General features: G+C 38.1%; 1 protein-coding gene across 5 annotated transcripts in view; it reads left to right on the forward strand.

Moving 5' to 3' along the window:
• FHIP1A (FHF complex subunit HOOK interacting protein 1A) overlaps positions 1–13725 on the forward strand; it is a 246957-nt gene that overhangs the window by 149565 nt on the left and 83667 nt on the right. For all 5 annotated transcript variants that reach the window (XM_057494042.1, XM_057494059.1, XM_057493990.1 and 2 more), the window contains one exon: positions 7947–8177. In XM_057494042.1, coding sequence (XP_057350025.1) covers positions 8073–8177 — 105 coding nt within the window. In that variant the 5' untranslated portion in view covers positions 7947–8072. The remainder of the gene's footprint in view (positions 1–7946; positions 8178–13725) is intronic.

The raw sequence follows: 13725 nt of genomic DNA on the forward strand, positions 1-13725 counted from the left end.
TGCAAGTAGGAAAAAAATCCTGTAAAAAAAGCCAAATAACTTAAAAAGTTGTAGTGAATAATTGTGAAACTGCTAGAATCTACAGTAAACAGCAGTGCTGGGAGCTTTTTTGGACATGAGAAATCCATAGTGACTATGTTTGTTTCATACTTCATAGTGAGCTATATTTATTTTGACTGATTTTCTTTTCTTTCTTAAAAAGAGGTCTTACAATTATTGAGAAACTTGGGGTCCCCTGGAAAGAGTCTTACAGAACCCCAGGATTCTTCCAACTCTTTGGAGAGCCCCTGATAGACAATGCCAAAAGTTTTGGCAGAATATTAGCTTTCTAAATTCCTAGAGCTCTGACCCCTTAAACTAGAGGTAAACTATAAATTTAATCCAGAAAGTTTTATTGTATAATAATATTAAATAAATAGTCCTTAAAAAGAAGAAAACCACTCTTTGAACTCTTTACATTTTCTTAACATGTCATTTTCATTCATATCTATTCCATTGGATATGAACTGCTCATAACTATAGATGTAGTTGGTTTTCCTTTGTGTGTTTTCTATTAAAAGTTTGAAATATTTTGTGGTCATTATAATCGATCCAAATAGCATGTTAAGGTATTCTTTTATCCCTATTCATACCCACCAGGCTGTAATTATTGCATGATCCTTTCATACTGAGACAATGAAGAGACTTCAAGTACACTATAATTGCTACACTTAAGCTGGATTTGGGCTTTTTCCTTTTGTTTAGGATGTTCTTCTGCTTTTGTTTTGTTAAAACAGTAAGTGTTCCTGCTAAATAGCATACAAACATGGTACCGAATTCAAAAAGTGATGAAGGGGACACAGCGAAAGGCAAGCCTCCCTGCCTGCAGCCACCCAGTGCCCTTTGGTGGGGCAGCCACCTGAGAGTTCTTGCATATCTTCACCAGTGTATGCTCTCACCTGAGGGGTGTGAGATGCACTCTTTTTTACTTCTCGTAAGTCACTTCTTGATACGTGTAAATTTGGACCCTGATTGTATACTACTGAGGCCTGTGTAGTTGTTATTCAAGAGGGTGAGATGGCAAGTTAAAATTTTCTTCCCCCTGAAGTTTTTCAGGACTTCTAAAAGATCTTGCTTTCTATTTTTTATCAGTATGACATCTTATCTGATGATGAACTGATCATGGCAGTAATATGTGAATAGTTAATTACCAGGAGGTTTTTAGTGTATACTTCTAGAATCTTTTACCGACTCATGGATGAGAAAACATAGTCTTTTAAATCTTGGTTCAAGAGTGGTAACATTTGTAAGAGGGATTATTATATTTACATGTAAGGAAGTCTTCCATTATTTTTATGTTCATAAAAAAATAAATGTGAAATTAGAACTTCACCATCTTAGGTTACTACATAAGTGCTGTTATTATTTCACCTACCTGAAAGCAAGACACCTGTGTCAGTTAGCCCACCTGCTTGTGGTCATCTCCATTTCAGTCTTGTACATGTAAGGCACCTAAGTCTTTGTGGCCCATTTTGTAGGCTGGTGATGAAAGGTGCTTTCTCCTAATTGGCATAGGACCACATTCTAGGACACTAGCAGGTTGTTGACTTCTGATCCTGTTCTAACATTATAATAGATGCTAAGCACTTTGGATCTCTAAGACCTCCACTTGCAGTGTTTTATTTTAGGTAGGAATGGAAGGGCCTAGGCAGCCATGAGATTTGTAAGGCTCCGAGGCCTGAACTGATTATTATTCAAGAGCATGGTTACTCATAGGCTGGAACAACCCCCAAGCTGCTGAAGCAGGCCTTTTTGTTATGACTGAAGTCACAAAAGTCCCACAGTTATGTCTTCAGTAGAATCTTTAGTAGCCACCTCTCTCCAAAAAATACTCATACAATTTATGAGATTCCTGGATATTTATGGAATTTAATTACTTCACTAATTACACTTAGTATATCTTATGCCACACACAAATGAAGAACATTTTCAAAGAGGAGATTTTTCATGTTGTTATACCTGAAGGTAATCATCACATCATCTTGTTTACCCTACAGGTTGAATATCTGAAAATTTCCACATGAAGGCATTTGAAAGACTGCTGGTAGGAAACATATCTTACTGATACAGCTGTAAAGACAGGTATTAGACTAAACAGCCTAACTTCCAAAAGGTACCTATTTTTTCCAGAGAAAATGACCAAGACATGTTAGTTAAAATCTTAAATTTTTTTTTCTAGGAACATTTCTTGAGAAGAACTCTATGAATATGAGAGGGTTCTTCACAAAAATTCAGAGCTCCTACCTAAAATCTCTGCTTTAAAACACCACCCCAAAAGTTGTCAGGTCATCTTATTTCTGCATTTACCTTTGCTATGTTTTATGGTTTTATGGCAAAAATCATAACTATTAAGAGTTGTCCCTTACTGCTTTTAATAAAACAGTGATGTGAACAGATGGTACATGCTACTAAGATGACGGTAGTTGATTGGGTTGGGGAGACTTTTCCCAAGAATGGTCCAGTTTCCATGTTTCAACAAATTGCTCCATGTGTATAAGAAGCCTTTTATTCAGTTACGAATGAGCTGATGTCTCAACACTTGCTATAATTTTCAAAAGCTATAATTTTTACATTCCAAATCCTTGCCAGTAGGGGTTTAGTTTCTTAAATAGCCTTTAAATTAAGTCCCAAACAAATTTCAGGTATAATATGAGTATTAATTTCAAGTTTTCTTCTCCATTTATTCGGCTTATCAGTCAGTTACATGGCACTTGGATACGACCTAGTTGGCAGCCTGTTCTAATGAAATTAAGATGTAAAACATGGTGGAATTATTTCATGGCATTATTAATAGTTTTCTACAATCTTGTTACTGTTTTGAAGTATATGCCTTGATCAAAGCCTAAAACCATTTGGAATGCACTGAGAGGATTTTCTTCATGTACGCTCTGTGTGCTAACTGGTGACCTACAACTTGGTGGAATAAAACAAGATAACTGCTTTGCTGAAGTGATGGACAGTGAACAATGAATGAGCCAGTCAAACGATGGCAGGATGAGGGGGCCTTAGGACAGATTCCGGGAGGGCCGGGGGTCATTAGATGCTTACTTTGCTTTTCACAGCTTGTCGTTACTGTGATAGCTCAGCAGGAGAAAAGGAAACTGGGCCAGAGGATTAGAGCACAGAGAGGACTTAGGTTTAATAGGATTTTATCAGGCTCTAAGTAGAGGATATCTGAGGTAGTTTGACCCAAAATGAATTCTCCCCATTGCTGTTAGTTATAATTGAGGGCACAAGTTTCCTCTTTCTTCAGGTATTCCCAATATTTGAAGAGTCTTCACCCTTAGATGGAATTTTATATGATAAGCACTTTTACAGTAATAGACTTTTTATGTATTTAGTAGCAGCCAATTTAGGACATTCCAAAATGCATTATAAAACAATGAGTTTTTTACTGGCAGTTGCTCTGGAAAAAAAAAACCCAGCCACAAATTATGTTTGAGATGGTTGATTCCTGTGCTTGGGGTTCTGTAAGTGAAATATGTTTTAATTATAAAAACAGTGCAGATAGAAATGTGCTTTAATTGTAAAAACAATGCAGGTTAGAATCCCATAGAATCACACAATAGCCATCATCCTTTAAGGATTATCTGATTACCCCTCCCCAGGTGGTGTAACAGCTACAATAAATTACATAAAATCATAACTGACTTGGGAGAGACCTAGGAGATAATCATTTAGTCCTAACTACTCACCTAAGCGAGGCTCCAAACCAGGAACCCCATTTTTTACTCAAGATATCAGAGCTGTTTGGAGCTGGAACTAGAGTCCTAGGGCCCTGTCTCCCAGTTCAAAGCTCAAGTCCCCAAGTGGGGATTGAGTTTTCTGATTTCCATGCTTGGAGAACTAAGCTAAACACTCTTAGCCCTTAGCCTTTGTTCCCCACTTTAACTCCATTTAATTTCTGTCATCACAAACCACCAGAGAAGTACCAGGAGGGAAGAAAGAAAGACGGGAAGGGAGCCCTCCGTGTCTTTAATCAAGTTCAAGACACTACTTCTGATTTGGAAACTTGCTATGAAAAGACTCAGCTGTGCTTCTCTTTTGTCTCAGACCGCTCCTGCCTGTGGTCCTACCTGGGTCTCACCTTTCTCTGCTCCTCTTGCTCCATCAAAAAAAAAGTGGTTTTTTTTTGGTATCTTCAAATTCTTCATGTTCATTGGTTCCTTTCCATTAGGCCTACAAATCTGATCACTTTTTCCTTAATAAAAATGTTGCCTTGATTCTGTCTCCTCTTAAGGTAGCCACCCATTTCTTTCCCTTAAAAAATCATTTATAATCTGTTATTATTGGATATTATATTTAAATAGATAAAAATTGAAGGATAGTATGAGATAATATATAATTAAATGCAAAAATGTTTACATCATAAGTTCAGTCTGATAGTGATAGAGGGATATATTAAAATACAGCCATTGGTGGTTCAGGAACAAATGTGATTTTGACACATTATAGCTTTCCTAAGTATTGTCATTTATAAAGGAGTCTGAGATTAGATACCTGTCTACCTGGGAATGAGGTTGAAGGAATTTTTACACTGGAAAGAAGTGTGACCCAGATGACTAGAATATAAGCTCTTATGGTTATATTGTATATTTTGTAATTCTGTGAAATGGAAGCATATGCTTGTGTTTTTTTCCCTGGTCAAATAAAAGATATACTTTCAAAAAAATATACACAGTTTTAATGAAAGTTATTTCCATCTCCAACAATAATTTAATAGAAATTTTCTTTCCTTATTAGTCAGGTCTGTCTTCACAGTACAGAATCTGTGTCGATTTATCAGGCTTTTATACATGTATTTTGATAACTCGACCCCCCACAGTTCCCGAAACCCAGCCATTCCAAAAAACTCAACAGCCACATCACAAAACCGTATGCAACCACTGCTGGAAAAAGAGTCCTTTGGGTATTTTATGGTGTTGATGGTTTGTTTGAAGAAAGAAAAAAATCACTCATTAGGGTCTGAATGGTTCACAGAGCTCTCCCTTAGGCGTGAAATTGTAGTTGATCTGCATGTGTGTATTTATGGGAAGAACAGTCTGAATATGTGCCAAGAGTGGTAGGCTTTACTCTAAATATTCCCAGTTTCAGATACCGTAGGCTGAAAAGACAGAGTTTGAGAAAGAGGAGATGTCCAATAATGCCATATGCATGTTGTAAGCATACATTCTAGTGGCTAGCCTCTTTTACCTACACACAGCTTATTAATGCTTTGTCCTTCTGCATTCTTCACTTGGGACTTTCCGCTGTGATCTGAGAGTCAACTAAAAAGCTTGGAATAGAAAAATGCAAAAGAGGAAAAAAGTAAAAAATGATTATAGGCAAATGAAGAAATACATTGAAAACCTTGGTGTTCGAGGAAAAACGTCCTTATACATGTCTCATAAATATGGAACCATCTCTTTCTTTCAGTTTTATATTGCTCTAGGGACATGGCTGTGCTTTAATACTCTAACATGGGAATTAGAGAGAGAGAGAGAGAGAGAGAGATGGGAGTGGGGATATCCGGTTTTTTGGTCTCTGGGTGTGTTAGGAAGTATTTTCACTTATAGAATCCTCTAGCATAGTTTTTCCCATCTCAAACGTGGCTTGCTCAACTTCCCTGGCAGTCCTTCTTTTTCCAAATTTTCTTAATCTTGTAGTTTCTGTCTTTATGACACATTTAGATTCTTAAGGCATCTGCCTCCAAAGTATGGGTGGATAAGTATCAACCAAGTTAAGGTGCACTTTTCTCAGAGAGGGTGCAGATTCCTTAAGCACCAGGATTATAGCCAGGAGAAAGGAGAGTATAGTTTTCTAGAAAGAACACTAGACTGGGAATTCTATTTCCATCAAAGCTAGCTTGTAAGTTGATGACCTTAGCTAAGATATTTATCCTGTCTGTAATGCAGTCTCACTATTTGAAAAGATTGCATGTGAAGTCCCTTTGAGAACTAACTTCCAGGATCTTACTTTGATTTAGAGGCAGTTGGCACGATGTAGCTTCCTCTCATCCCTTTGAAGAAGAATCTGAGAATCCTGAAGCTGGAAGGAATCTCAAGGAGTCTTCTACTTTTTCAACCTCTGGGATAAACCAAAACACTGATTTTTCTCACTTATTATCATTACATCATCTGAATAAAAGACCTTGACATTATCACAGAAATATTATGTGTAAGACCACAAGGAGGTTGAGCTTGTTTTGTCTCTATCACTTAAAACAGGGCTGCACACTGAAATGTTATCTATAGGGGCTAATCAGGTGACCAAAATGAGGTGAAGAGGCTGGCAGTAGGCTTATAGGGAGTGGTGGGGATTGGGGCGACTGGGAACGCGCACCCTGCATGGTGGGGTGGCCACTCCTGATTGTTAAAACCCCAAATGGGCCCAATAATACATGTATCAAAGGGTCATGGTTGGCAGTGGACAATGTCTAATTAAAAACAACATATTTGTAATATTAGGGATATTATGTTCTATTATTAGTATGTTATGTTGTATATTACTAGGAATTACACATTTAAATAATAAAATATAGTCTTATTAAATAATGTCATAGAAGATACACACAAGCTGTTTTCCCTCAGGTGTGTAATTTGTGCAGTCTGCCTTCTAACAGGCCTTCTTCTCTCTAGTACTTGAATCCTCTTCCATTCTCCTTAAAAACAGTTTCTTTCCTTAGAATCATTCTTGCAAGTTTTGTGTTCCTATGTCCTAACAGGTTCTTTTAAAGATTCTTTAATATTGCATGGTTAGCTTCCCACACCCCAGCAGAAGCACTTGTTTTGAGTATTTCTTAACTATTGTCCAGTGTTTAATTTCATTCCTCACAGGACTTGACCCATAAGTGTAACCCGAAATATCACCTTAAACCCCTTTCTCACATTTTATTGTTTGCAGGAGGAAGAGTTGAGTAGTATTCTCCTTGTAATAGACTTCATAGTCCTCAGTTGAAAGTAGCCTTTTTTTTTTCTTTTGGCACTTCCAGTCTGAAAATTTTATCATGGGTTTTGTTTTCTAGTGTTCTGATTAATTATACTGTAATTACATTTCTCTGAAGTCTTTCCAATCTGTACATTAAAAAAAAAAATTTTGAACTGCACCCAGTCCTTTTATGGATCACAAACGGGTGGGATTGTACCACTATCTTACTCCTTTTTGTCAGGGTGTTAGCACCGGATAGATAGCTGGATCACAGTCACTGTACACTCCATGACCTTAATAGCAGTTTTCTCCCTACCAGCTCTATTGTGCTCAGACTTTCTTCATATTTTATCCACATAATTCATTCTTCATTTGTGAGTATGCTACCTTGTGTTCACATCTAATAAGCACTATCCTATTTTTAATGGATTATTTCTGTCTCTGATTTGTCAAGGTTATTTGGAATTCACTCTTTTTCAAAAAAGCTAGAAACCTTAACTTAGTTTGTAGCTGCAGAATGGCTTTCAACTCTATTATGAAAGTCATTGATTAAAGAAAAATTCAATGATACTGGACCCAGGAGTCTGGGTGCTGTTTTATAACTACCCCATGTTGCATGGACCCATTTATTTCTGTCACTATTAATTGTTTTCCTGTTTCTGGAAAAACTCCGTAGACATTGGCATTATTGTTTCCTACTTAATTATGGAAACTAGATTTGAACAAGTCAGAATTATTTAGGGGTTGTGGTTGCTGGTAGTGGAGAGAATAAACCCAATAATTATTTAATTTATGCATGTGGCTTTGGGAGCATCATTATTTTATATTTTTAGTAGCAAGGGGAGAGAAAATAGAGAAACATTTAGATTGAGTAGAAATGTCTATTTTGTAGATATTTGGTTCTGTGTTGGATTTAGGCAATCCAACCTGTTTTAAGTTTAAGAGTATCCTATTTAATATATGAACATAATGAGATGCATTTTTTGTTATTGTCATTACAGGTTCAGGAAGATGACAATGAAATGTGAAGAAGTTACATTTCTAATGTGACACTTGAAAGTTAGTCACTGTTTACCAGATTTTCGTGAAAACTAAATATGACTTAGAAGCTTGATTTATGAAGGTTTATGATGTCATCGGTTGCGACAGAAGGCAAACTCCAGCAGGCTGTGAGCCTGCAGGGAGTTGACCCAGAAACATGCATGATTGTATTTAAAAACCACTGGGCACAGGTAATGTATGAATCCCACCTTCTCTGCAGGTCTAGGTAGTCCTAAGGGCCTCTGTCACACTGAACCAGGATCTCCCACCTCTCTGATAGGTAACTAGGCTTCCAGAAACATAAGGAAGAAAACCTTTCAGGTAGGAAGACAAACAGTTTTCTCTTCTTACTTTCCAAGAATAGGTACCTGGTTAAAAGGCATGGTTTTTCAAAAAAGCAATTAGGGAACATGTATGCTCCTGATACTTTTAGAAGAACAGCAGTTGGCCTTAAAATGACTTTTACATCACTTGGCAATAGACTTGACCATGATTATGTCCGACCTCTTTCCTTCCTCCCTGCTGATTTCGGTCCAGTCTTCACGCTCTAACAATACTAAAGCACACAGTTATTAAATATTTACCAAGTGCTGTGCTGAGTACTTCACATGCCTTATATTGTTTAATCTTGTCCAGAAACCCATAGGTAGTTAGTATTAGCTTTCTCATTTTACGGATGAGGATCTGGAAAATTATAGAGATTGTATAACTTGCTTGAAGTTACACAACTAGTGAGTTTCCAAGCAAGTGCTGAGACCTTGGCCCTTGACTCCAGGATGCATGTATTTGACCTCTTTGCTGTACCATTTTTTGGGCTGTTGGTCTCTGTGTAATTTTAGGAAAGAAGATTCTTGGTGGTATCTGAATTCATTACAAAGCTGATTATAAAAGTTTTTCTTGACTTGTCATTTTGACTTCTCTGATCTGTTTGTATGGATAATTAAGGGTTGAATGTTCAGAAAATTTACCAGCTCACCCCTTTTCCTCAGGGAGTTTACAAGTAGTAAAACAAATAAAATTGTCATTCTTTACTACTTGTCCAACATTACACTCCCCAGGTGAGCTGATAAGTGACTATTTATGTGACAGTTTTTTTAAATGACTACCCAGTTTCTTCCTATGGCTGGAAATAGCATGTGGATTAAAGCACTGAGCCTGCAAATCACAGCAATTATAGAGGACACAGTTTAGATCAAAAACAAAATCAATTTTGCTTCTGGGTCATTTGCACTTCATAGCTTCTTGTCACCGTCCAATCTAAAGCTTCCAAGATTTTTTTATGCATTTTTCCTTTCTCTGACTTTTTACTGTTAGAATCTTAATGGAATTGTTCTGGATATCAAGGGCACATCTGCTTTAGCAAAGGGAAGAAAGTAATTCAGGAGTTTTCCAAATAATTAAAGTAACAAACTTTGGCTTTGAACCTCTGTAAGTATTTTAAAGCGCTGACTCCAAAGTGGGGTTGTGAATCCTAAGGGATGTGCCTGATAGCCCATCTGATGTGGAAGACTACTTTGGAAGACCTGTATCTGTTATTATCTTTAAAAAATTTCTGTTTTGTGTTCATAATGCACATAATATATTCATATATTAATATGTGTGTATTTATTATTCATACTTTTTATTTTTTAACTGGTAGGAGTGCACAGTCAGATATTTTATATTGAGAACATTTTCAGCTTCAGTTGTTTCATTTGGCTGAAGAAGTCCGTCACTGTAACATGTGTTGTTTGCTCTGGACCATGTTCTGTTTATTTGTGAGTAATACCTTGGATTGTGATCCTTCCTGCTGAGGTATCTGTGGTGTGATCCATTTAGCATTCTGTACCACTCTTCAAAAACATGGTACGTCATCAATCTCTTGATTTCATGTAGGTGGATCATTTGCCTTGTCACATTCTGTCCCAGGCAAGCTTTCTCCAAAGCTGTTGGAGTGCTGTTAGAGTATCTTCATTCAGAAATATATAAATTCTCCTGCACATTGGTGAGGTAGCAAATATTGGTCCCAGAATCATGTGGAATGACTTGTGCATTAGCAGACATTTTGCGTTGTTGAAAGTATAGAGCCTTCCTTTAGCGCTGATTAGTCACACCCTCCTTTAGTGCAGAAATGAGTTGAGGGTAAGGATAATGTCTTCAGAGGGAATGGTGTTTAGTTGCTAAACACTTTTTTGTAGAGTGGGGACATTATTGGTCTTGTTGTTGTTTAGCTATTTCTATAACTTTGGGAACGTTTCTTACCTCTTTAGTCTTGACTTTTCCTTTTAAACAGATCTGGAACATGCCCTTTGTATCTACTTCCAGAGGCTCTTGAGGGCCTTGCTGTTACTTTTATGAATAAAAATACTAGTTGAAGAAGTTGTCATGTGTATGTCAGTATGATTGTTGTTGAAAAGAGATTTACTGAGCCCAAACTTCGGATGGATCACTGTAGGCATCACAGGTGGGGCATAGGATTATATAGCCTTGCTCCGGGCTTTTAAAGAATGTATAAGCTAATTTGGATGGCAACATGAGATACATTATTACATATGTATAAAATGAATAATAGTGATTATGGGAATTAAGTCAAGGGAAGGGACTACTATGGATGGAAATGGCCTGGGAAATGGAGGAAGTGAGATTTTGCTGGCTTGACTGGGAAAAAAAATTTTGATGACGGAAAGGAAAAGAACGTTTTAGAGACAGGGCATTGGAAACAAAATGCTCAGCTTTGGCTTTTTTGAATGGTTCAAAAAAAAGTGAGAAAGGGCAAGGCAGAGATGTGGGGCTAAGTACAAGGTGGCAAGGAATGAGCTGCTAGGAATAAAGGCTGTTTATTCATTGTTTTGGAGCTGATACATTAGCATTTTGCTGTGAGTTGTTCAGGCTGCCATGGATAAAGCAGTTGCAGAGAATTGGGAAATGAGCTGAACTCTGACAGAAACGTCTGTGACAAGTGTGACTGCAGCCCCTGGCTTCCCCAGAGGCAACCCAGGGAAACCTGCACAGCTGGTGGGAAACGTGGCCTAGACAGGACCAGGCAACATTTTATTTACTGAGCGTCCCATTAGGTGGCAATACAATGCTTTGCATTATATATTAGATTAGGGACAATGAAGGCAACAAAAGCCGGTGGTGTTCAGAGGTCTGTCTGTGGCGCTGCAGTCCAGATGCGGCATGATTAACACGTATTTGACAGATTCTGTTCTACTGTTGACTTGTAGCTTCGGTTTACAGACCTTGAGTTAAAAGCAAACTTTGATGGAGGATACCCTCTTGCCCACCCGTGCCTTGCTGTCTGTCAGGGACCAGCTACTTATAAAACAAGGGGGCCTGTGTCCGGGGGTGGGGTCACTAAGGGAGAGACTGTGAGTGGCCAGTGGTGCACTTGAGTTTCAAACTGTTGCCTGGGTCCCGTGATCTCGTGACATCCCCAGTACAGGTCTATAGTGGACATTCAGGAATAGTTGTGTTCCTACTGGTGACACTGGAGAATCCAGGCATATGAAGTAGCCTTTGGCTTGTACTTCCTCTCACCTTCTGGTATGGCATCCTGCATCATAAGTTACCAGAGCAGTGAATCTAAAACCCAGGATCTGTCTGGGCCATTCCCCTGGTTGGACTTTTCAATGGCCACTAAGGCATCGAGGGTTCTTTATGTCCTGGCCCCTTTCACTCCCCGTCTCTCATTTAGTCTCCAGAAATACAAAATTACCCGGAGTTCTTAGCCACCTGTACTCCTAGGCAGTGCCCGTCATGCTGTTTTTATGCTTCTCTGCCTTAGGTGCTTCCTCTTTGTTCTGCCTGGAATGTCCCTCCTGACTTGGTTCAATGCCTCTCTTTCTTTAGGACATTATTTCCTCTAGGAAACTTTCCTGCCTTCTCCTGTGTTCTCACTCTGTGCTCCAGCAACATCCTGAGTGTTCTTTCATTGTTACACCAACCACTTCTTATTAAAATTACTGTACAGTACCTTCCTCTGAACCTCATTATAAGCTCCTCATGATCAGACACTATTTGTAGTTTACCTATATCTCCTGTGCCAGGAATATTGTAGGCATATTGTAGATGTTCAATAAATTGGTGAACTGAAAGACAGGAAATATGAACTACAACTTTAAAAGAACTGGTTGATTTAGAAAACAGCTTTGAATATACACGAATATCAAAACAGTCTTTAATTTGCTACCAATAAGATGTTTGGACTTGCATTCAATAACCAATCACCTGGAGCACTCTGTGTATTTGTGTGTGTATGTGTGTGTTTAGTTTTATAGTAGTCTATAAGAAACTGTTTATTATCTAATAGACTGTTTTTATCTGTTGTCTTTGAGTTTTTGCTTCTCTTGAATAGAAGAGAGAGCAAGAGGTAAAAAGCACTGGGCCACCAGATGATAAACTCTTCAGCTACCTTGCCATGTGAATTAACTCCCGCCCCGCCACCCTAGTTGTTCTTAATGGCACAGTTACGCTTCATGAAGCTTCATGGGCCCTGCTCTGTTCATTCTCTCTGCCCTCCTTTCAAGCATTGAATCAGTATTAGTTACATACTAAATGGTGTCTGCTCTTAGAGCCAGGAGAACAGAGGTGATTGGTCACAAAAAAGTCAATTGGAAATGCATATTTCTGTGTGCCTAGTTAATTAGCAACCCAAAACTTCTCTGTACCACTCTCAGCCTCCCCCAGTACAAACTTGACAGTGAAAAGTAAGGCAGAACAAAAACTGTGCATTGTTAGAGTGCCAAGGCATTAACTTGTGCCTCTGTTAGACGCTAAAGTGGTTCAACACGCTGAAATGTCACCACTCTTCTGCTGGACGCTCCCTGAGAAGTCTATTTTTGCTGTGGTTGAAACAACAGTGTTCTCTGGAACTCTTAAGTCCTTTCGCTAATATCTAAATTGAAAAAAATATACCTGACTTCAGCGTTAGTTTATTATGTTATTTTATTGGCTGATGCTCCTGCCTTGTTTCTGCATTGCAGTATTTACTAGACTATCTGTGGCCCAAGGAGGCACAGCATGTAGATAACAGCTCCTGCTTAATCCTGTTGCACCCCAGATTTAGACAAGTATCTGGAGTTCAGCACTGGAGCTGATATTAACCAACTTGTGCAAGTACACATACATTATTAGGCTGTTATCTTAATGTGTAAAGAAATGACTCAGTAAAGGTCTCGCATGAGAATAGGTGTGCAAGGAATACCCTACGTTGAAAGACAAGCCTCTTAAGTAATGAGCAAGGACTGGATGGAAACTTACCTTTATTGTAGTTATTTGGTACATTAAGTAAAATTTGGCTTAAGGTTGCTAAATCCTGAGCTGCTTCTGTGTGATGGAAAATGTTGCTTAGTAACTTGTTTTTTTCCACGATGCCACTTCAAATTAGCTTTGCAAAGAATTTGTAAGTCAGGGTTGTACACATGTGACTTCCCTAAAATAACTAGGCTCTACCCAAAGTAGCATAAGTAGTCATCTGTTGATACGTGCATGTGTTGTGACATAGAACAATATTAAGATGGAGTCAAAGCTATCTGTCAGAGAAACACTTGTGTTTATCATGAAGGATAATCATTTGTTAGTTTGAGGAATGATTATGTAATTTATGTAGATCTTCTGTTCTGAAAGAATTTGAGCTTCCTACTTAAATTGTGTGAATATTTGAAAGTCAGGCCCATTAACACTAACTGATGGGGGCCATCATTAGAGCTTAGAGTAAGAGTAGGTGATACTCCTTAATAAAAGAAATATGCTATTTGC

Source organism: Manis pentadactyla, chromosome 1, assembly GCF_030020395.1.
Source record: "Manis pentadactyla isolate mManPen7 chromosome 1, mManPen7.hap1, whole genome shotgun sequence".
Lineage (NCBI taxonomy): Eukaryota > Metazoa > Chordata > Mammalia > Pholidota > Manidae > Manis > Manis pentadactyla.